General features: G+C 33.8%; 1 protein-coding gene across 6 annotated transcripts in view; it reads right to left on the bottom strand.

Annotated features, from left to right (window-relative positions):
• The window catches only part of SPATA1 (spermatogenesis associated 1), a 53,703-nt gene that overhangs the window by 12,002 nt on the left and 20,272 nt on the right, over nucleotides 1-21,429 (bottom strand). For 5 of the 6 annotated variants that reach the window (XR_013384213.1, XR_013384216.1, XR_013384214.1 and 2 more), the window contains 8 exons: nucleotides 20,124-20,230; nucleotides 18,760-18,877; nucleotides 15,477-15,530; nucleotides 15,156-15,384; nucleotides 7,718-7,841; nucleotides 6,921-6,981; nucleotides 1,759-1,870; nucleotides 762-887 (listed from right to left, as the gene is read on the bottom strand). Coding sequence is in view for 1 of the 6 variants with exons in the window: in XM_077905229.1 (XP_077761355.1) it covers nucleotides 762-887; nucleotides 1,759-1,870; nucleotides 6,921-6,981; nucleotides 7,718-7,841; nucleotides 15,156-15,384; nucleotides 15,477-15,530; nucleotides 18,760-18,877; nucleotides 20,124-20,230 (931 nt within the window). In the remaining 5 variants the exon portion in view is untranslated. Of the gene's footprint in view, nucleotides 1-761; nucleotides 888-1,758; nucleotides 1,871-6,920; nucleotides 6,982-7,717; nucleotides 7,842-12,763; nucleotides 12,828-15,155; nucleotides 15,385-15,476; nucleotides 15,531-18,759; nucleotides 18,878-20,123; nucleotides 20,231-21,429 lie in introns of all 6 variants that reach the window. The other variant, XR_013384217.1, reaches the window with a different exon arrangement.

Here is a 21,429-nt window from a genome sequence, read left to right as displayed (position 1 = left end):
ATCCTCAAATACAACCCAAAATGCAGTCTTCTTAAATCCTTTAACATCTCTTAAGCCATTATTGTATACTTCCTCCATCCTAGCTCTTTTTTCCATTTATACCAGTCCTAACAACACTTGTCTCATTCTGTTGCAAAATGACCTACTTTTCTAATTTCTTTCATTCATTTACTTCTTTAGCAAAGCAGACAGACATGACAAAATTAAGCATGTAGGGAAGACTAGAATTCAAAGAATGCTTCTATACTAAGTTCTATCTAAGCTGAGATTGAATCACTAGTAGGAAATAGCCAGGTGAACTGGGAAAAGGGAGACTGATGGAAAAGAAAATGTGGATGGCAGAGAGAAAAGCATGTCTGAAGGTCTACAGACATGAGGAGACACACTTCAGATTCTAGCATACTTAACACTTTTCTGGGAAGTCTTTCTTGATCTCTTCCATCTGATTTGGGTGTTATTCCTCTGTACTCCTATGTATACAATTCTGTGATTCCTTTATCATAGCATAATGATAATCAGGATGTATTCATTACTATTTTCTTGATTATCATTTCCCCACTGGACTATATAACCTCTTTGAGGGCAGAGACAAAATTGTGTCTGCCTATTATTATCTCCTCAGCCCCTAGAATGATGGCTAAATTCAGTGGACAAAACTTATTTAGTAAATGAATAAATGAATGAATGTTATAAAAAATGTTTGAACTTAAAAAAAATCTTCTGTAAAGCATATTAATGATAAAAGATATAATAAACTTTACCATGGTATCGCTTCAATTTACTTTGTTCAAATAGCTTTTCAACTTTTTTAATTTGTTCTTCTCTAATTCTTTCCAGGTATCTTCTTTCTTCCTTCACTTGTTTCATTTGTTCAATAATCTTCTCTCCTAAAAGGTAATAATGTATCAATGTCTAAAAGTCAAAATAGTTGGGGGTGTAAACTTAAAAGCATTTTAAATAGTAAATTTTACCCAAAAGTCTGTTTTTCTTGCTGTAATATAGCATTTGCCACTTTGGAAAATACTGAGGAGTCATTTCATTTTCTAACAGGGATACATAAGGGGATTTTCATATATGTAAAGAATACAGTAGTCTCTTGTACATTTATATATATATGTGTAGAAATTAGGTAAGGTTAAAGTAGTTATGCTTCTTGGTTTAATTCTTTTGGTATATTTATCTTGGACCTAGAGTTATTGCCCTTACATGAAAAGTGTACACACACACACACACACACACACACACACACACAAAGATTTTTATTTACTTTCAAGAGAGAGTGTGTTTGCTTGTGTGAACAGGATGAGGGGGAGAGAGGGAGAGAATCTCAGGCAGACTCTGCATTGAGCAAGAGCCCAATGTGGGGCTCCATCTCACACCCCTGAGATCATGACCTGAGCCGAAATCAAGAGCTGGATGCTTACCAGACTGAGCCACCCAGGCACCCCCCAAAATGTATTTTAAAAGCACTATTAATGATTAAACATGCAGTAATTAACATATAATTCATGTACTTTAAAATAATGTAACATCTTTGTGGTAAAATATACATAGTAAAATTTAGTTTTAACTACTTTTAAATGTACAGTTCAGTGGCACTATATACATTTACAATGTTTTGCAACCATCACCACCATCTATCTCTAGAACTTTTTATTTTCCCAGATTGAAACTCTGTACACATTAGACAATGACTGCCCATTAATATTTAACTTTACCTCACAGAATCATGTGTACTTATAGTGTCATCATACTTACTTTCAATCTGTAATGAAGAGATATCAGTTATCCCTGGAGAAAGAGCAGGTTGACCAGGAAGTGAAGGAAAATCAATAAGATCTGGTAGGATGATGCATTCTTTTTTACCTATCTGTAAGCAAATATGAAAATGAGTAAGATCTAGTAGGATGACACATTACTTTTCACCTATTTGTGAGTATTTGATAAATCACAATATCAGTGCCTTTTTTTTTTTTTTTTTTTTGCTTATATGGTGGCAAACTCCCAAATCTGTATTTATAACCTTATATTCTCTCCTGTGCTCCAGCTTCTCTATTCCACTATTCCCTGGACATTATACATAGGCACTTCAAACTTGAGAGGAGAAAAAAAAGAATCCACGAATCCTTCCTAAACATGATTTCCTTCCAAGATTTATCTTAGTTACTTGTTAAAACTTTTAAAATTTTCTAAGATGACTACTGATTTTTTTTTATCTTGGGTCAATTTTGATAATTTGTATCTGCTTAGAAAATTAGAATATTTATTACATTTTCAAATTAGCATATATTTTATTCTCATATATTTTACCTGCTCTGTCTTCATGTTTGTATCGCCTTCATCTTTCCTAACTTTTGTGTTACTACCCTTTTATGATAAACTACCTTAAGCCTTACCAATGTTGATGTTTCTCCCACTACCACTTCATAGATCTTGAGTTGTTTTCTTTTCTTTTTTTTTTTTAAAGATTTTATTTATTTATTCATGATAGTCAGAGAGAGAGAGAGAGAGAGAGATAGAGAGACAGGCAGAGGGAGAAGCAGGCTCCACGCAGGGAGCCCGACGTGGGATTCGGTCCTGAGTCTCCAGGATCGCGCCCTGGGCCAAAGGCAGGCGCTAAACTGCTGCGCCACCCAGAGATCCTCTCTTGAGTTGTTTTCAATTCTGCTAGGTTTTTCATTTCTGTAACTTCTTAGTGTCTCCTTCTATCTTCATTAAGCCTTTACTGCTAATTTGTTTTATGGTTCTTTTTCTAATTTTTAATGTTACAATATTAACTTATAAGTTCAGGTTCCTACAGGATAATGGGCAACCACCTAAGTTTCTATCTCTCCATTTATCCTCCCAATTACTATAAAAGGGAAACAAATAAAATTACCCATAATTTATATCTATAGCATAACTAGGATACAGAATCCTTTAATTTACACATACTTTAATTTACATATTAGTGGGGAAGTAAACATCCTAGGCCATCAGAGTGTGCTCTGGAGCCCGCCTCCAAACAGATGTGGGCTGTGATTTAGAGACTGCTATACAAAGATAACACAATAAACATCAATCACAATTTAGTCTAGAAGAAGAAGGCTCCACATGCATAGAAGAAATACTGAGAGTAAGGATAAGATCTTGTAGTCAGAGCACTTTTGATGAGGTGGCCAAAAGAGAAAGATTATAAAATGCAGGGAGCCAGAGGTGGTAATGATGGGAAACAGCTTCTAGGAGAGATAAAAAATACTATGGAAGAGATATTTGCTTGGGGCAAATAGAAAAGAAGGTGGTAAGAGAAAGAAGAAAGTGGTCAAGATAATAGCTCTGCCAAATTAAATTAGTAGAAGAGAATTCAAAGGAAACAGACACTAAAGACCCCATTTATTTAAAAATAAATAAATAGCTGCATTTCACTATATCAACAGATGAGGGAGCTCCTGATCTAAGAAGCAAAAGAAACCAGCAACCACCACTCCCTGTTCCTTTATAAGAACACCTGTTACTACTTATATGAAAAAAATCCAAAACAAAGAAACATGAACAATATCAATAAAATGATCTAGCATCCACACAAATTTACTTTTTAAAACCCTCAAAACTAAGAACTAAGACAAAATAAAACAGGCAGCCATGAGGCAGAGAAAAATTTAACAATTACTTCCAGTATAGGTTAAATATAATTAAGCAAACATTTGCAGATACCAACAAACACAATAAATCAGTAATTTTAAAACTCAGAATAAAATAGGAAAAATAACAGGAAGACGTGAAATGAAAGTTGGCTAAACTGAAGAAAGGAAGAAAAAACAACATTTTCTCAGAAATGAACAGATTAGCAAACATCCAAGAAGGAACAAATATGGTCAAAAAATGGATAGTGGAGAATACAAATAAAAGAAGCAAAGAAAATGAAACACAATAGTATTTATTATATCTATTGTATAACATTACTTAGAAAAAATAAGATATGTAAAAGCTAAAGAAGAAAAAAGAAAATAGAATGGATTTGCTATCTAAATTGTTTTCTGAAATTATAATTTTGGTAAATATTCCTGAAATAAAGAAGTCCCGATTTTCACACTTCAAGGATTCACTTTGTACCCAGGAAAACCTGACCTAGAGTTCTCAACTGAGATACAACTTGGTAAAACTAGTACACATTTAAGGAATCCTCTGGCCTTCTGGACAAATGCACTTGAGCTACTTTACAAAAAAAAAAAAAAAACAAAAAAAAAAACAGGCGTCACACTTACTAGTAACATGTCAAACAAGATACCAGTAGAGCAACATTTCAAAGAAACCAAAGGGTAAAAAGATGTAAGCCAAGGATGTGATATCCAATCAAGCAATCCTTCAGGTATCAAAACTCTACAGCAAGGATTAAAAAATTTTCTAAAGGGCCAGAGAGTAAATAATTTAGGCTTTGCAGGCCACATATGGTCTCTGTCACGATTCTTCTTTTTTTTCAATTCCTTAAAAATGTAGAAAACACTCTTAGGTCCAAGACCTCACAAAACTGTAAGCCCTAGTTTGCTTAACTTTGCTCTAGACAAAATATTGTATTGAGTATTGTAGCTAGGTGCTTTTTTAAATTGAGCTTAATCCAACCAAGAGATGATTGAAAAATCTTCTGCAAAAGAACTGGCAGTAGGTGTTGAACATATTTAATTACAGATCGAGACTAAAACAAAGGTGAGGGGGTAAGACTAGAAGTATGGTATAAGAATGTTATATTCTTTGACACAGTAGAAATAACACAACTAAAAATACATGAGAGGAGAAAGATTGTTTTGATGGCCATGAATATAACAGGTAGGAGTCATGATAATTTTAGAGGTAACAAAAGAGGAAGCATAAATTTTTAAAAAAGGAAAAAGGGAGACTAAGAATACTAGCACACATGTATTAATATAAAGGTAAATGCTAGAGCAAAAATACAACCTTCCTAAAAATGAGGAGGGGAGGGGGAAGTACAAATAAACCACAGAAACTATAATATAAAATAAAATGACAAATCTCAAGTCAAACACATCAGTCCTATCAGTAATATAAGTTGACATAACTCACCTACTAAATGAAAAGTATTTCAGACTGCTTCACAAGGCAAAACCCAACTCTATCTAGGCTGTACATAAAAGACATATCTAAAACAAAGCAATTCAGAAAGGCTGGAAAAAAGGTGGGAAAGGAAGATGAGGGTACACTAAATAAATATATAAAAAAAGAAAGGTTAGTATCTTGATATGCAATTAAAAGGAGAATGGCCAAAAAAAAAAAGTATTAAATGAGTAAAAAATGTACAAAAGTGATTCTAGTATTCACATAAGAACAACTTTGTGCCAAGTAACACATATAAATCTAAATCAGAAACCACAAGGGATGTAAGGATAGACAGTAACACACAAATAATAGGAAATTCTAATATACCATTATTAATCTAAGACACAGCAAGAGAATGTGGGGAAAAAATAAAGATATGGAATACCTAAGGCATGTCTATAGTCTACCCATCCAGCAAGGTAGACTATAGACAAGGCATAAAGTAGGGGAAGATACCTGCAACATACATAAGCATCAAAGAAACATCTCTAGAGTATTTAAAAAACTTATGTCAATCAAAAGCATATAGCAAACAACCCAGAAGAAACCGTTGAAAAGGTACTTTCAAAAAGTTACCAAAATAGGGGATCCCTGGGTGGCGCAGCGGTTTGGCGCCTGCCTTTGGCCCAGGGCGCGATCCTGGAGACCCGGGATCGAATCCCACATCAGGCTCCCGGTGCATGGAGCCTGCTTCTCCCTCTGCCTGTGTCTCTGCCTCTCTCTTTCTCTCTCTGTGACTATCATAAATAAATAAAAAAACAACAAAAAAAAAAAACAAAAAAAAAAAAACAAAAAGTTACCAAAATGAAAAAAAAAAAAAAGTTACCAAAATGGAGTGCATAAAAATATTAAAACATCGTTAAATTTATGGATAATCTGGTAAATTATTCAAATCACTGATAGCATTAAGCATCTTACTAGACTGACAAAAATCTTAAAGCATGAAGATAGCATATTTTATTAATATTCAGCAACAACAGATCAATTATTTGCTGAAGATGGTGTGCCTTTTGCTCTAAAATGCAAGGACTCTGAGCTGTGATTCTCCTACCAAAGCTGATCTCAGACTCCATTCAGCCTCCCAATCTACTACACATGAGGCAGCACTACATGAGTTGGATGTTAAAACACAAATGGCAACACTGCTTGCAATGCCTCTCAGATCGGCTTTTGAACATTCTCTTGCTTTGGGCCCAAAGTTGGCACTCTTAGATTACTTGATTAAATAAATAAATAAATAAACAAACAAACAAACAAACAAACAAACAGACTATTTTAGTACATGTGCTGCTGAAGCAAGTACAAAAAAAAAAAAAAAAGGACTAAAGGAGCATATCCAAATGCAGCAATCTTACTCCAAATTCCAAAGAGGTCCATGAAATGAATCATTCTCAGTGATAACTGGGGCAAGATATACAAACCTGGCTTTCATTTTAAAAGGGATACCTCAACATGTCCCACCCATACCATGGAACACCCAAAAATTTCACTGAATTGGTAGGCTCCTGAATTTTCTTGAGGCTTATCTCCCATCCTCTAACCTCTAAGGTTCAAAAACTTAAAACATTTCAAGCTGCAGTTTTGTTCCAATTTCAGTATCAATATTGTTGCAACACTGTATTTAAACAAAAAATTTGGGACCCCGGGTGGCTCAGTGGTTGAATGCCTTCAGCTCAGGACATGATTCCTGGTCCAGGAATCAAGTCCTGCATTAGGGAGCCTGCGAGGAGCCTGCTTCTCCTCTGTCTCTCTCTCTTTCATGAATAAATAAATAAAATCTTAAAAAAAAAAAAAAAAAAGCTCAAAAAACAAAAAACTTAAAATCATACCTGATTGTCCTCTGTTCTAATGAGATTAACTCTATCATCTTCATTTTTCCAAAGAAATGGACTTAGAGGGAATGACATATTTGAAAGTCATATTAAAAAAATGATTATGCATATTAGCTTTTCACATTTTATATATCTTATTTGACATTCTATAAACATAGATTTTACATTAAAACCTTAAAAAGCCTGAGACCATTAGCATATTATCTTTCAAACTCATTAATGATCAATATAAGCTACATTTAATATGAGTAATAAAATCATTTTATATTACACCTAAATTCAAATCCCATTACAATGTCTATAGCAAAGTAAAATAAAAATTTTGGAAATATATTTATAGTTCTTTTGCGAATGATTGTTTATAAAATCCCTCATCTATATTTCAAAAGACTATATGCAAAACTGTTGTCTAAGTACTATAATTTTGAATGAAATGATTCCATATGAAATTCAAGCATACTGGCTAGTTTATCCATAACCAAGAATATAAGTGAGGCAGAAAAGTTAATTGTAAGAAAGGCAAAGACAAATTTTTCTGTCATTAGGCTGCCTCTGATGACAAAAGAAGTACAGAAATAAATTTAGGTGATAAATTATTCATTATGTTGGAGAGGAATGAAAATTCCATATATAATAACGGGAGATTAGAGTCAAGGCAATTTTAATCAAAAATATCATTAATTTTACTCATATGTTTGTTCTAATTAGAAATCCTTTTAACAGTACCCTGGATACCTCACTCTTTCTTGTAGTTTAGACTAATGATATGTATAATCAACATCTATTCTAATTACCTTTTTTTGTTGCTAAAATAATCACTACTGGATTCTTCCAATGGTCCTGGAATTTCAGAATTTCCAGTATGAGTTTTTCCAGTCTGTTTTTCTTTTGGAGTAACTTTTCCCCCAGCCGATGTTCCTGTTCATCCATGGCAAATAAAGTTCATAATAAATACATAAATAGTAAAATAAAACTTTGTACAAGTATGTATATATATGTACCTACTGTAATCTTGTCCTGTGTTTCAGAAGCTCTATAAACTCTACTATGCATGATATAACGCAACACTTTCCAAAGTGAATTTCAAGAAGTGGTTTATGTGAAGAATTCTTTGGTCAATTCAGTTTGGGAAAAAACGAATTAGGGAATCCTACCAGGAAGACAACCATACAGACACACATACACACACACCTGCAGGATTTCTGTTTATTATTATTATTATTATTATTAATTCATAAGAGACAGAGAGAGAGAGAGAGAGAGAGGGGCAGAGACACAGGCAGAGGGAGGAACAGGCTCCATGCAGGGAGCCTGATGCGGGACTGAAGGCAGCACTAAACTGCTGAGCCACTGGGACTGCCCAGATTTCAGTTTTTATGTAAAATGTGAATCTCCAAGATGGGGGGTAAGTTGGGTTTTACTCAAACGTCATTGTCTTCAGAAAGCTTTTGCCTTTGAAAGGCATATTTGAAATTGTACTGAGGAAACTTGTCTGGAAAATGCTGGTACACATACAGAGCATATAATGTCATGTTATCTCACATACATTTCTACTTATAAAATCTCCCTTCAGGGACACTGGATGGCTCAATGGTTGAGCGTCTGCCTTTGGCTCAGGTCATGATCCCGGGGTCCCTGCATCAGGCTCCCCACAGGATCCTGCTTCTTTCTCTGCCTATGTCTCTGCTTCTCTGTCTCTCATGAATAAATAAAATCTTAAAATAAAATGTCCCTTCACTTTAACAAAATTACCCCATATAGGAAAACTATATGATGTCTTTAAAATGTTAACATTAATGTTCTATATGATCTATATGAACAAAAGATCCATGAACCTGGCAGTGTTAATGCAGATATTTTTCCCTTGGATAAATCACATTTTTTAATTTAGAAAAACAATTATTGAGTCATGTTAGTAATTGAAAAATAATTTACAAAGGCTGCCACAAAATTTTGCAACTTCAAGCCCATACTTATTTAATTTTTGTCTAGCTGCTACATTTTCTAGCTGGTGCATTTGAAATAGTCTTTCAAGAACAATAAATAGAGATTTTCTAAGGGATATATTTGATGCAAAATGAACAAATCCCAGATATATCAGCTGTTTAAAAGGTAATAATAAAATACCACCCCCCACCCATCCACCCAAAGAAAGAAATAACAATGCAAAATTCAGCAGATTCTGAGTAATTCTAATAGGGATATATGGCACATGTACCCCATTCCTAGTAACAGTTTAGAGCATGATGACTGCATCATTCAATACCTATGCAATTTAATAGCATAAAGAAAGCAGGTCTATACACTTTTGAAAAAAGTTCAGTATGACTCTAGCAGTATTGTGAATAAAGCATGGGCTTTAGTCAAACACACAGGAGTTTAAATCCTGGCACTGTCAAGCAGGTGTTATTTCTCTAACCTGCTTATCTCTAAGATGGCAGAGTACAGATAAAGCACCCAGAACAGTACCCAATCCTCAGGAGTCTCTTGACTTCAAGTTCTGATTTCTGTTCCACTGCATTTCACTGTTCAGGTCTTTATTACTTCAGTCAATTATCCATAATGCAGCCTAAGTTGTTTTTCCAGAATTGAAGTACAATCATATTACTCCCGATAAAATAAAGCAGGAAAAAATATTCAGTGGAAAAAAAACAGTCTCTTCAACAAATGGTATTGGGAAAACTGGACAGCAACACGCAGAAGAATGAAACTGGACCACTTTCTTACACCATACATAATAATAAATCCAAAATGGATGAAAGACCTAAATGTGGGACAGGAAACCATCAAAATCCTAGAGAACACAAGCAGCAACTTCTCTGATGTCATCCATAGCAACTTCTTACTAGATATGTCTCTGGAGGCAAGGGAAAAGCAAAAATGAACTACTGGGACTTCATCAAGATAAAAAAACTTCAGCACAGTGAAGGAAACAATCAACAAAACTAACAGGCAACCTTAGGAATGGAAGAAGATATTTGCAAATGACATGATCTGATAAAGGGATAGTATCCAAAATGTATAAAGAACTTATCAAACTCAATACCCAAAGAAGAAATAATCCAGTTGAGCAATGGGCAGAAGACATGAATAGACACTTTTCCAAAGTGACACCTCTCAGAATGGCTAAAATCAACAACACAGGAAATAAATGTTAGCAAGGATGTGGAGAAAGGGGAACCCTCTTACACTGTTGGTAGGAATGCAAACTGGTGCAGCCACTCTGGAAGACAGTACAGAGGTTCCTCAAAAAGTTAAAAATAGAACTACCCTATGATCCAGAAATTGTACTAGTAGGAATTGATTTAGAGGATACAAAAATACTGGTTCGAAGGAACACGTGCACCCTGATGGTTATAGCAGCATTATCGACAATAGCCAAACTATAGGAAGAACCCAAATGTCCATTGACTGATGAATGGATAAAGAAGCTGTGGGGCGTGTGTGTGTGCGTGTGTGTGCATGTACACTGGAATATTACTTAGCCATGAAAAAGAATGAAATCTTGCCATTTGCAACAATGTGAATGGAGCTGGAGTGTATTATGCTAGGTGAAACAAGTCAGTCAGAGAAAGACAAATACCCTATGATTTCACTCATATGTGGAATTTAAGAAATGAAAAAAAAAAAAAGAAATGAAACAGATGATAATGGGGGGGGGGGAGCAAACAAACCATAGAACAGACTTAGCTATAGAGAACAAACTGAGAGTTACAGGAGGGGAGCTGGTAGGGGGATGGGTTACATGGTGATGGGTATTTTTTTTTAAGATTTATTTATTCATGCGAGACACACACACACAGAGGCAGAGACATAGGCAGAGGGAGAAGCAGGGTCCCTGTGGGGAGCCCGATGTGGGACTTGATCCCAGGACCCCAGGATCATGACCTGAGCCGAAGACAGATGCTCAACCACTGAGCCACCCAGGGGTCCCAAATGGTGATGGGTATTGAGAAGACCCCTTGTGATGAGCACTGGGTATTATATATAAATGATAAGCCACTAAATTCTACTCCTGAGAGTAATATTGCACTGCATGTTAGCTAACTGGAATTTAAATAAAAACTTGGAAGAAACAAACACAAGCTCAAATGGCTTCCCACTGCCTAAAACTTCTTTAGTTTTGGAACCAAGGCTCTTCAAGTTCAAGTCCCTACCTATCTCTCCAGTTGTACTTTATGGTATTTCATCCTCCCTTTCTACCCCCAAACTATAGTAGTAGTAGTAGTAGTAGTAGTAGTAGTAGTAGTAACTAATAATAACTAAAAGTTACTGAATCAACTACCACATTAAGCAAATCCTGAAAGCTCCATTCATATCATGATCTAAGTAAAGGAAGCCTTCTGGAATTTGGCAGTGAACAATCTGCATGGCCAAACATTTGCAACCCTGGGTTTAAAGTCAGAGTACAAAGGGTTGTCTATGCCATCTTAAAGAACTAGGCTTTAACTAGTAATCAGTGAGTTTTCAAAGATTTTCAAGCAGGGAGATAAATAATCCAGCCTGTAACAAGAAGAATAATGCTGACTACACTCTGGAGAATAGACTGGAAAGCAGATTATAAGCAAGGAGGCTACAAGATGTTTTTCAAGGTTCCTTTACTCTAAGAATCTATTATTTTACAGTGAGGAATATTTCAAAACTCAACGTCTGAACAATTGGAGGAATGATGAAACCATAGAAGTCAAGAAAGTATACTAGTTTGGGGCAACAATGGAGTCAAGTATTAAACACGTTAAAGTTGAGGCATAAAAATGTATGGATGTGTTGCATGGACCCATGGTAAGGAACAGATGATAACTAATAAGAGGGAATACCCATTTTGATATGGAAATGGGTAAAGCATTATTCTTTTTCTCCTTCATTAAAGGATTTGTAAAACATACTATGCAATTACCAGCTATATTTGATAATATAATGTTAGACCTCAGATATCTTGCATTCTCATGTACCACAAAAGAGTAATTTGGCATTTTTAAGAAATTGCACAATAATCGACAAATGGGAAGAGTACATATGGAAAAGAAATTAAGGAACTTTATCTCATATAACATATAAAAATTAGTTCCTGGATACGTTGATAAACTATGTTGGAAAAGCAAACCATAAAATGTTTGAAAGATAATACATGATCTCAGGGTAGAAAAGGAATTTTTTAAAAAGACAAATAACACTACCCATAAATGAAAATGCCAAATAAATTTGATTATATTAAAATTTAAGAACTGCAGTTCCATTTCTGCATAGGATTATAAAAAGATGAAACTAGTGCTCCCACTTGAATAAAGAGAAAAAGGTAAATAAACTATAAAATAATAACTTTTCTTGAACTCATCAGAGAATTATAGTTGCAAGGTACTGATTTCCAGTTCCCTCCTAGGTGAAAACTAATTGTTTCATCTTTGGCTGAGCACAGGAGGAAGGGGTACTACTATTACAATAAGAAGACAGCTAATATCTTAAGGAATTCTAAAGGGCAATGTAGGCTATCAGTATAGTTTGGAATCTCTGGGATCCTCAGACACAAACAGAAGTCAATACTTAATAGCAAGCTCCTTTCTATGTGCCTATATCATACTTATAGGAAAGACTGGAGGTAGAGGAGACCTGAAAGAGCCATCAGTGATTGGCACAGAGGTATGAAACCCCATCCTTCTCAACACTATTCTTTCACACAAAGCGAAAGTCTTAAGCCCCTGGGGGAAGAAACAGGAAACTCCCCTATCTTAGAACCCATGCAAAAACCTACTGGCCCTTGAAAAGGCATAGAGGCAAAACAAAACAAAACAAAAAACTGCTCTAAAAGGAAGAGCAGGTGACTCTCCTCCCAACAATATTACCTTTGAAAAGTTTATCACTAGAGAAGCGGTAGGAAACCCTCTCATCATCAGGCATAGGTAAAGCCTAAAGAAAGGGTAGAAGTGAAAGCTGTAAGGATCATCTTGGGCCCAGGATCATGCACTGATACAAAGCATTGTTTTACTACCACTGGGGAGGGAGGGGGGAAGCTCTCCTAAATATAAAAAGTCACTTTCCCCCTACTTTTAATTTCTTTAAAAGATAACTGACATTATAAAGTAAATATGTACTGTGGAGTTATACTCAGAAGGAAAATGTATGACAACAGCACCACTGCTATATGGTTCTTATCTTATATATGGAGTTGTATACTATTTGAAAGTAGACTTCAAATTTAAAGGTGTATAATGTGTAGCTTAGAGCAAGACTCAGTAAGCTTTTTCTTAAAGGGCTAGATACTAAATATCTCAGGCTCATGGACCATTTGGTCTTTGTCACAACTACTCAAGTCTATCATTATAGTATAAAGATAGTCATTGAAAATATGTAAATTAATGGTATGGCTGTCTTCCAATAAAAGTTATTTATTTTAAAAAGCCATAGAGGGCATGGATTAAAATAAAATACAATAGGGGTGCCTGGATACCTCAGTCAGTGGGGCAAGCAACTCTTGATCTTGGGGTGTGAGTTCGAGCTCCATATTGGGTGTAGAAATTACTTAAAAAAAGATTTTTAAAAAGTATAAATATAGGTATTTGATGACCTCTACCCTATAGCAACCACTGAAGGTTTTCTAAAATAAGAAATAGTGAGCTAATAGTAGAGATAAAAGTGGATCATAAAAAACTTTTCAATCCAGGAAAAGGCAAGAAAATGGAGAAACTAAGAAGACAGAAGAGACAAAAAAAAACAAATAGCAAGGTGGTAGATTTAAAACCAACCACATCAATAATTACATCGAATGTAAATGGTCTAAATACTCCTAGTAAAAGGCACAGATTGTCAAACTGGGCTAAAAAGTAAGACCTAAATATATGCTGTCTACAAGAAACCCACTTTGGATATTCAGTAATAGATAAAGGCATGGAGAAAGATATACCTTGTAAACACTAATCAAAAGAAAGCTCAAGTGACTATACTAATACCAGGCTCACTAAACTTTAAAATAAAGACTACTACCAGAAATAATGAGAAACATAATCACATTGGGAGCAATTCATCAAGAAGACATAATAATCCTAAATGTGCATGCATTTAGTAACAGCTTCAAAATACATAAAGCAAAACTGACAAAGTGCTGAAGATGTCAACACAATCCTTGTAATTGTTAGGACATGTTGACAAAATTTAAGAACTTCTTTCATCAAAATAATCATAAAGATAATAAAAAGACAAGCCATAAACCAAAATCTCACTGAGCATCTCACTGACATCAAATAAAACAGGTAGATCTCATCCACATGTCTCATTAGAAATAGTAAAACACCTCAGAAAGGTAAACACTAAACGCATCTAAAAATAAAGAAGGAGCTAAGTTTGAATTATCACTGGATATAGCATAAACTTAGAATGTAAGAACAGCTATAATTGAAGGTGGAGAAAAATGCAATTGGTTGAAAACATGTATATTTTGCAGTCGTAATTGATATTATTAGTTGGAGTTATTTTTGCTTTCCCATCACACATTTATTTTCTTACGCAATATTTTTTCAGGAGGTTCTTAGAATATAGCTCCAGCTTTATTTGTATGTTTAGTTTTATTTAATTATCTATCACTTTTTAAGAACTGAACTATCAGTACACTGATAAATATAATCATATAAATTATGATTCTTTGAAATACAAATGTCTACCAGCATTACAGTTGTTTTGATTTGGTTTGCTACTATCTTTGTGGCTAAGATTCTTCTCGCTTATAATACCAATGTTCGATGCAGTAATCATTTCCTTTCTTTTTTAACCTTAACTTTATCTGAAACTATTATAAAAGAAGGTAGTAGAGCTTATTTAAGTATATTTAAGTATTTTGTTATTTTTTTATTTTTTTTTATTTTTTTTATTTATTTATGATAGTCATACAGAGAGAGAGAAAGAGAGAGAGAGGCAGAGACAGAGGCAGAGGGAGAAGCAGGCTCCATGCACAGGGAGCCCGACGTGGGATTCGATCCCGGGTCTCCAGGATCGTGCTCTGGGCCAAAGGCAGGCGCCAAACCGCTGCGCCACCCAGGGATCCCCAAGTATTTTGTTTTTTAACATAGTACTTAAATTCTTTCCTTTCTCTCACTTGATGAAACTATTTTTAAAAAATGGAATTGAGCTTTCCTTTTATACTGCCACATTTGTAAGGCCAGATTTGCCAGAATTTGCTCAGGGGCCTGACTACTAAAATGTACTATAATAACCTCTTTGTTTTTCCCATCCAGTTGAAATCACCTTCTTCCTGATTCTTGTTAAGAAGCTCTTTCAAAGTGTTTACTAAAAAACTGGGATCTGTTCCAGGTTCTTCCTTCAACAGAGTTACACTAAGTGGTCTGTGGATTATTCCATCAGCCTTAGCAACACCATTATTAGTCTGCCGCCCATCTAAAGAGACAGTTGATGCTGAATAAATATTTCCTAAATGATCCATTATAGGAAGCAAATATAATTCTGGTTGAAGAGCCTAAAACATATAGGAAATTTAAAAAATTAGTTTGTAATTTAAAATACAGTAAGTTAAAAATTAACATAAGTTTAAAACATCACATTACATACATATGGAGGAGCAAATGATTTGAGTTTCAGTTCCGATTCTTGTTTTGCCTTCACCTAGAATAAATAAATGACAAAAAAATAAAGATTTTTTATGTTTTCAATTATTTTTATTCCTTTTTTGTAGAAGGCACATATCTGTGACATAAAAATCAAATCTAAAGCTGATAATTAAGGCTAGAGTCTAGAAACTTAAAATATAATCCTATTTCTACTCACTGTACAAAACGTAAAAGAGATTCCATGTCATTTGGTAGTAATAATTATGGCTATCACTTGCATGGACTCACTATATGCCAAGCACTATTCTAAGTGCTTTACATATATTAGCTTAGTTAATCTCCACAATTCTATGTGAAAGGCACATATATAGTTCACAGACAAAAGGATTGAGGAAAGAAATTAAATAACTTGCCTATAATTTTATAACTAGGCATATTCCAAATTGGGATTCAAAATCAGATAATCTGGTTCCAGAGTCCAATGTTATAAACTCTATTTCCTAAATATACAACCCAAAGAGTTCATTTCTTATTCATCCATCCATCCATCTATCCTTTCAACAAATTCTGAGGGCATACTATGAGTCAGGCAGTATTCTATATGGTGGGAGATACAATGGTAAACAAGGCAAAGTCCTTGCTTTATGTAGCTTATTCCTACTTAGGAGAACAGAGGTTAAATAAACATGATTTAGGATAGTGATATGTGATTTACGAAAACAAAAAAGTGACATAATAGAGATTAGTGTAAGAGAAAGAATATCTAAAAACTAGGTAGTCAGAGAAGGCCCTTTTAAAAAGATAAAAATTGAACCTGAGATCTAAAAGAAAAAGCAAGCTATTTGAAATCATGGGGAAGTAATTTTCGCAAGTGTAAAGAACATAAATCAGAAAGGAGTTTGCTGTATTTGAGGGACCAAAGATTTTTGTGTTTCAAATGGAGAACCAAGGAGAAAAATAGTGGTAGAGGAAATGTGAGAAGGAGCCTATTTGTTAGGTCCTCCATATCTCTGACCTAACCATTGCAAAAGTTAAAATCCTTGCCTCTAGTCTCTTAAGACCCTCATCATGTCATCTTTTACTCAAAAAACGTCAATGCTTCAGAAACAATACTCATTAATCTGGCATTCAAGACCTCCAACAAATGATTTTACAATTTGTTCTCTACTATTCCTTTTCAGACCATGTTACAGTAAAAAAGGAACCATCTACTTTTTCTACAAAACAGCTGTCTGTTTTTCTACTTCTGTGCTCATTCTATATGCTCAGAAAGCTTTCCCACCCACATCTTTGCAAGATCAAATATTTATCTTTCAAGATCCAAACTGAGTATCATTTTTTCTTCAAAGTTCTCTACCTCTCCTCTTCTTCTGCTGAAAGTAATCTTTCTTCTTCTGAATGTACAAAATATGCTATTTTAATTATTTATGTATTTTCTCTTCAACACTACAGTGAATATTCTTTAAGGGCAGAATCGATTTCCAATTCTTTTTTCTCAATTTTTTTAAGATTGATTTATTTGTTTGTTTGTTTATTTATTTATTTATGATAGACATAGAGAGAGAGACAGGCAGAGACACAGGAGGAGCACTACAGTGAATATTCTTTAAGGGCAGGATCGATTTCCAATTCTTTTTTCTCATTTTTTTTAAAGATTTATTTATTTGTTTGTGTTTGTTTGTTTGTTTATTTATTTATTTATTTATTTATTTATGATGGACATAGAGAGAGAGACAGGCAGAGACACAGGAGGCGGGAGAAGCAGGCTCCACGCCGGGAGCCCAACGCAGGACTCGATCCCGGGACTCCAGGACCGCGCCCCGGGCCAAAGGCAGGCGCTAAACTGCTGAGCCACCCAGGGATCCCCTTTTTTCTCATTTTGTTTAGAGAGAAACATCAATAAAAATTTCTTGAAAATAATAAAATATTAGAAGAACTTTAGAAGTTGATTTAAATTATCCTTATTAAGGTCCCTTCCAACTTAGGATTCTGTGTCTGATATTTGGTATTTTAGATATTATGAAAAAGAACAAAAAGTTCTAAGAATTGTTCTTTTTCTCTCTTGTTTAAGAAAATTTTAAAGATGAGTAAATTAATAGTCTACCATACTGAACAGAATTCAAATGACAAAAACTTCAAATTTAGCTGCTGATCCTGAGAATTCTACGTAACAAATTCCTTTACAGTACTACTTTGGAGAGAAATGCTTTCTTTTTTTTCCATTATCATTCATTCATAATTTAATTTGTTCAATAAACATTTAAATGCCTCTAAGTGCTAAACACTTTGTTAGGCATTGGCTATAAATACAGTAGTGAATAAAATAAAAGTCCTTGCTCACAGGGAGTCATAGTCTAATAGCAGAGTCAGATGTTAAACAATCCTTGCTCACAGGGAGTTATAGTCTAATAGCAGAGTCAGATGTTAAACAATCACATAAAAAAATACATATGTCATAATAATGACATAATGTGCTAACTAGAGTGGAATAGGAAAATACTGAATTTTTGTTTAAATATAGAAAGTCTTGATTAAAGAAATAAACCTTATGTAGATAAGAGAAAGCAGAAACTTTGAGATCTGATGGCTTGCTGGATTAAGAATTTTATCTAGGGAAACTCTAGTTGGAAAATCCTGCCATTAAAACACAGAAACTACAAACAGAAGTGTTCAACAGATAATAGCTGAAACAAATAATTGTTAAGAGTACTGTCATTTCATACCAAAAGGCTAGCTGTGGCGCAAACAGTGAGGATCTATTTTTGTCCAGAACACAAGTACTTACTTAAAATGTTTTTAGGGGGCAACTCAGTGGGTTGAGCAGCTGACTCTTGATTTTTGGCTCAGGTCATGAGATTGAGCCCTGTGTCAGGCTCACACTGAATATGAAACCTGCTTAAGATTCTCTCTCTCCTTGTCCCTACCCCCCGGCCCCTTCCCCTAGCTCATGCACACGCTCTCTCAAAAAAAAAGTTTTCAAACACTCATTTATATTTAAAAATACATATTACTTATATAATCACATTTTAATTTTGTCTTCCTTTTCTTCCCTAGGAAATACACACCCAAAAATATCTCCATCATTTTAGTGCCCAATAATATCCCAGTAAGACCCATTTTTTGATAATCTGTGTATTTAGTGATATTTCCATTTCATTATAATTGATATTACTTATCCCATATAATAGAAGCTGAATTGATAAGCTGAGTTGATAAGCATTTAAGAAACATAATTTGTTCAGTTATGCTTTTCTTTAATCAAAAGGAAAAATAAGAAAACTTACCACAGCTAGATTATTTCCAATGCATTTCAGAAATAAAAATTTTTCTGCAATAGCATCTTCACCAAGGAACTCACCAAGTCGCTCTCTCAGGGCTTGTAAAGTAAGATGAGGAGATACTCTGAAATATCATGACATTGCCTTATAATGTAAAATGAAATAGGTTTCAGCTATACCACAAATTCAATAACATTAGTCAGCTATCTCAAACATAAATACCAATTTAATGCATCATAGTTTAATATAGTTTTTATATTGCCTAGCACTTTGTAAAACTTCAGAAAATTAAAAAAATAAAATGATTATGCAAATAAATACTGTTTATAAAAGTCCTTTCTGTGCTCGCTTCGGCAGCACATATACTAAAATATATAAAAGTCCTTTCTATGCTGAAAAGGGAAATGCTTGTCTACTTTCCTCATCCACCTCCAACCTGTATTATTAAAAAAAATTTTGCTATAATAGAATTTATACACTTTTATACATAAAAAATGATTTAGCCACAGATGTCTATTTTGGAAGTTTGACAGGATTAGCTAGTGCTTAAAAATTTCTTTGAAAATCAAATATTGTCAGACTCCATAACCTTGCTCATCATTAGGAATACTTTACTCCTTAACATCTAAAATTTAAAGCCATCATTTAGCTACTGTTTTGAGTTCTTGTTTTTCTAGAATCTTAAGGGGAAAAATTAAATATTTCATTCAACCAAGAAATATTTATTGAGCACTCACTATATGTCAAGTATTGTTCTAAGGGATGGGGATATGGCAATCAACAAAAGAGACAAAAATTTCTGCCCTTACAGACTTTACAAATCTAGTGATGGGAAAGAAAAATAAACTAAGAAAAATAGATAATTCATAAGATACTGCTAAGTACTATAAAGAAAAATAAAGCAGGGAAGGGAGGGTAACTATAATCTTAAATATAGTGATCTGAAAAGATCTAAACAAAAAAGTATTATGGGAGTGAAGAGCTGAAGAAGAGATAGGATATGCATGTATGTAAGTGTATGTACAACATATATGAAAAAGTCATTGTAGATATACTGTTTAACCACTATTTACAACTCTTCAACAGGTTTCTAATTTCAGATAATTTCTCTTTTAATTCTCTTTGTGTATAACAATAGTAATATACCAGTTATACCTTTTTTTCTGGGTGGCAGTACTATGACTGACACCTGTTCCTACAGTACTTATTAACTGTTATATAGCATTATCTATTGATAGTATTAAGTTAGAAAATCATTACATGGACCAGAGCTTTTCACTTATAACTTAAATTTCCAAAAAACATTTTTTCTCTGCAGAAAAAAAGATTGCTTTTTCAGGCACATTATAACATGACCACAAAATACTTGCCTTATAAATCCAGCTGAAATGAATTTGTTAACAACTTCTATTGAAATGGTATTTAGCTTATAGTTCCATGATCCTTCAGGGACATAAAAAACATGAAGTTCCACCAACTGAATAAATTGAGAAGAATGTCAGTTAAAATACTTTTAAAATTAAAAAAATCAACTGATGTTCTCTAGAATTTTAAGCTTAATAAACAGAATAGAAATAAAACATGGAATACATGTATCCTTATGAACAAACACAAAAAACAAAATGAAGAGCAAGAATTTTGGTTAGTTGGCTACTCAGTACTTGGAGCACATCATCTCACTAGAAACAATCTTCTCACTAGAAAACAATGTCATAGATGTAGTTCTAGGATACCCTAACATCTCTGACAGTATTCTTTTGGTGGCTTGACCTAAGAGTACCAGACCACCAAGATCAGTTTTCTGGTTACCATAGTTTCCTTCTCCCCTGGTCCCTACCTACTCAGTTATGTTGGGGTGATCTTGTGGAATCCTTATACTTTACATATCGTCTCCCTAACATAGTGGTGATGATTGCTAGTTCTCTGTAACTGCAAAAGTGTGAAAACAGTGGTTTGGGAAATATTTTTGTTTCCTAGAATTCTAGGAAGAACCTATTCCTGATGGTGATAAGGAAGGAAATAGTTGTTCTTATATAGGTCATGTCTGTCAGCTTAGCTTGTCAATGCTTATAAATACCACTTTCTTTTCTATTAATGTTTTGTTAAACCTCAGTTAGAATCCTTCTATTTAAAAGAATATTTAGACTACAACAGAAACAGAACAATTATAGCAAATGGTCTTATCTTTTAGTTTAATGAAGTTATTAACTGCATATTAAAATTTAAATGATTATACTCTGTAATATTAAATATCTGAGAAAAACTTTAAAATTTTGAATATAATCTATCATTGAAATTAGAAATTTTTATAGGAGATAATATTGGTTCTTGATCTGAATATTTTGCTCAAGTTGTTTTTACAGACCAAGTAAATTATTTCCATACATTTGATGTATGTATAGATCTGATGTGAAGTTTGCCATATGTTGTATTTTGAACACCAGAGCATTTAAAATATAATTCCCTAGTTATATTATACTATTCATAGCAGCAGTACACTATACAACTAATACTATATTTAATAAATACACAATTAAATATTTGCAAAGCCTTCAAAAAACTTAATATGATCTTATCCTTTATATATAGAAATAAGAAAAAATATTTGAGCTAAATATTTTACTGTTTTTATAAGCCAAGTAAGTTCTGTCAATATTTTTATAACAGTTTATGAAC

Source organism: Canis aureus, chromosome 8 (assembly GCF_053574225.1).
Source record: "Canis aureus isolate CA01 chromosome 8, VMU_Caureus_v.1.0, whole genome shotgun sequence".
Lineage (NCBI taxonomy): Eukaryota > Metazoa > Chordata > Mammalia > Carnivora > Canidae > Canis > Canis aureus.
This window is presented reverse-complemented; position numbering and strand designations above follow the sequence as displayed.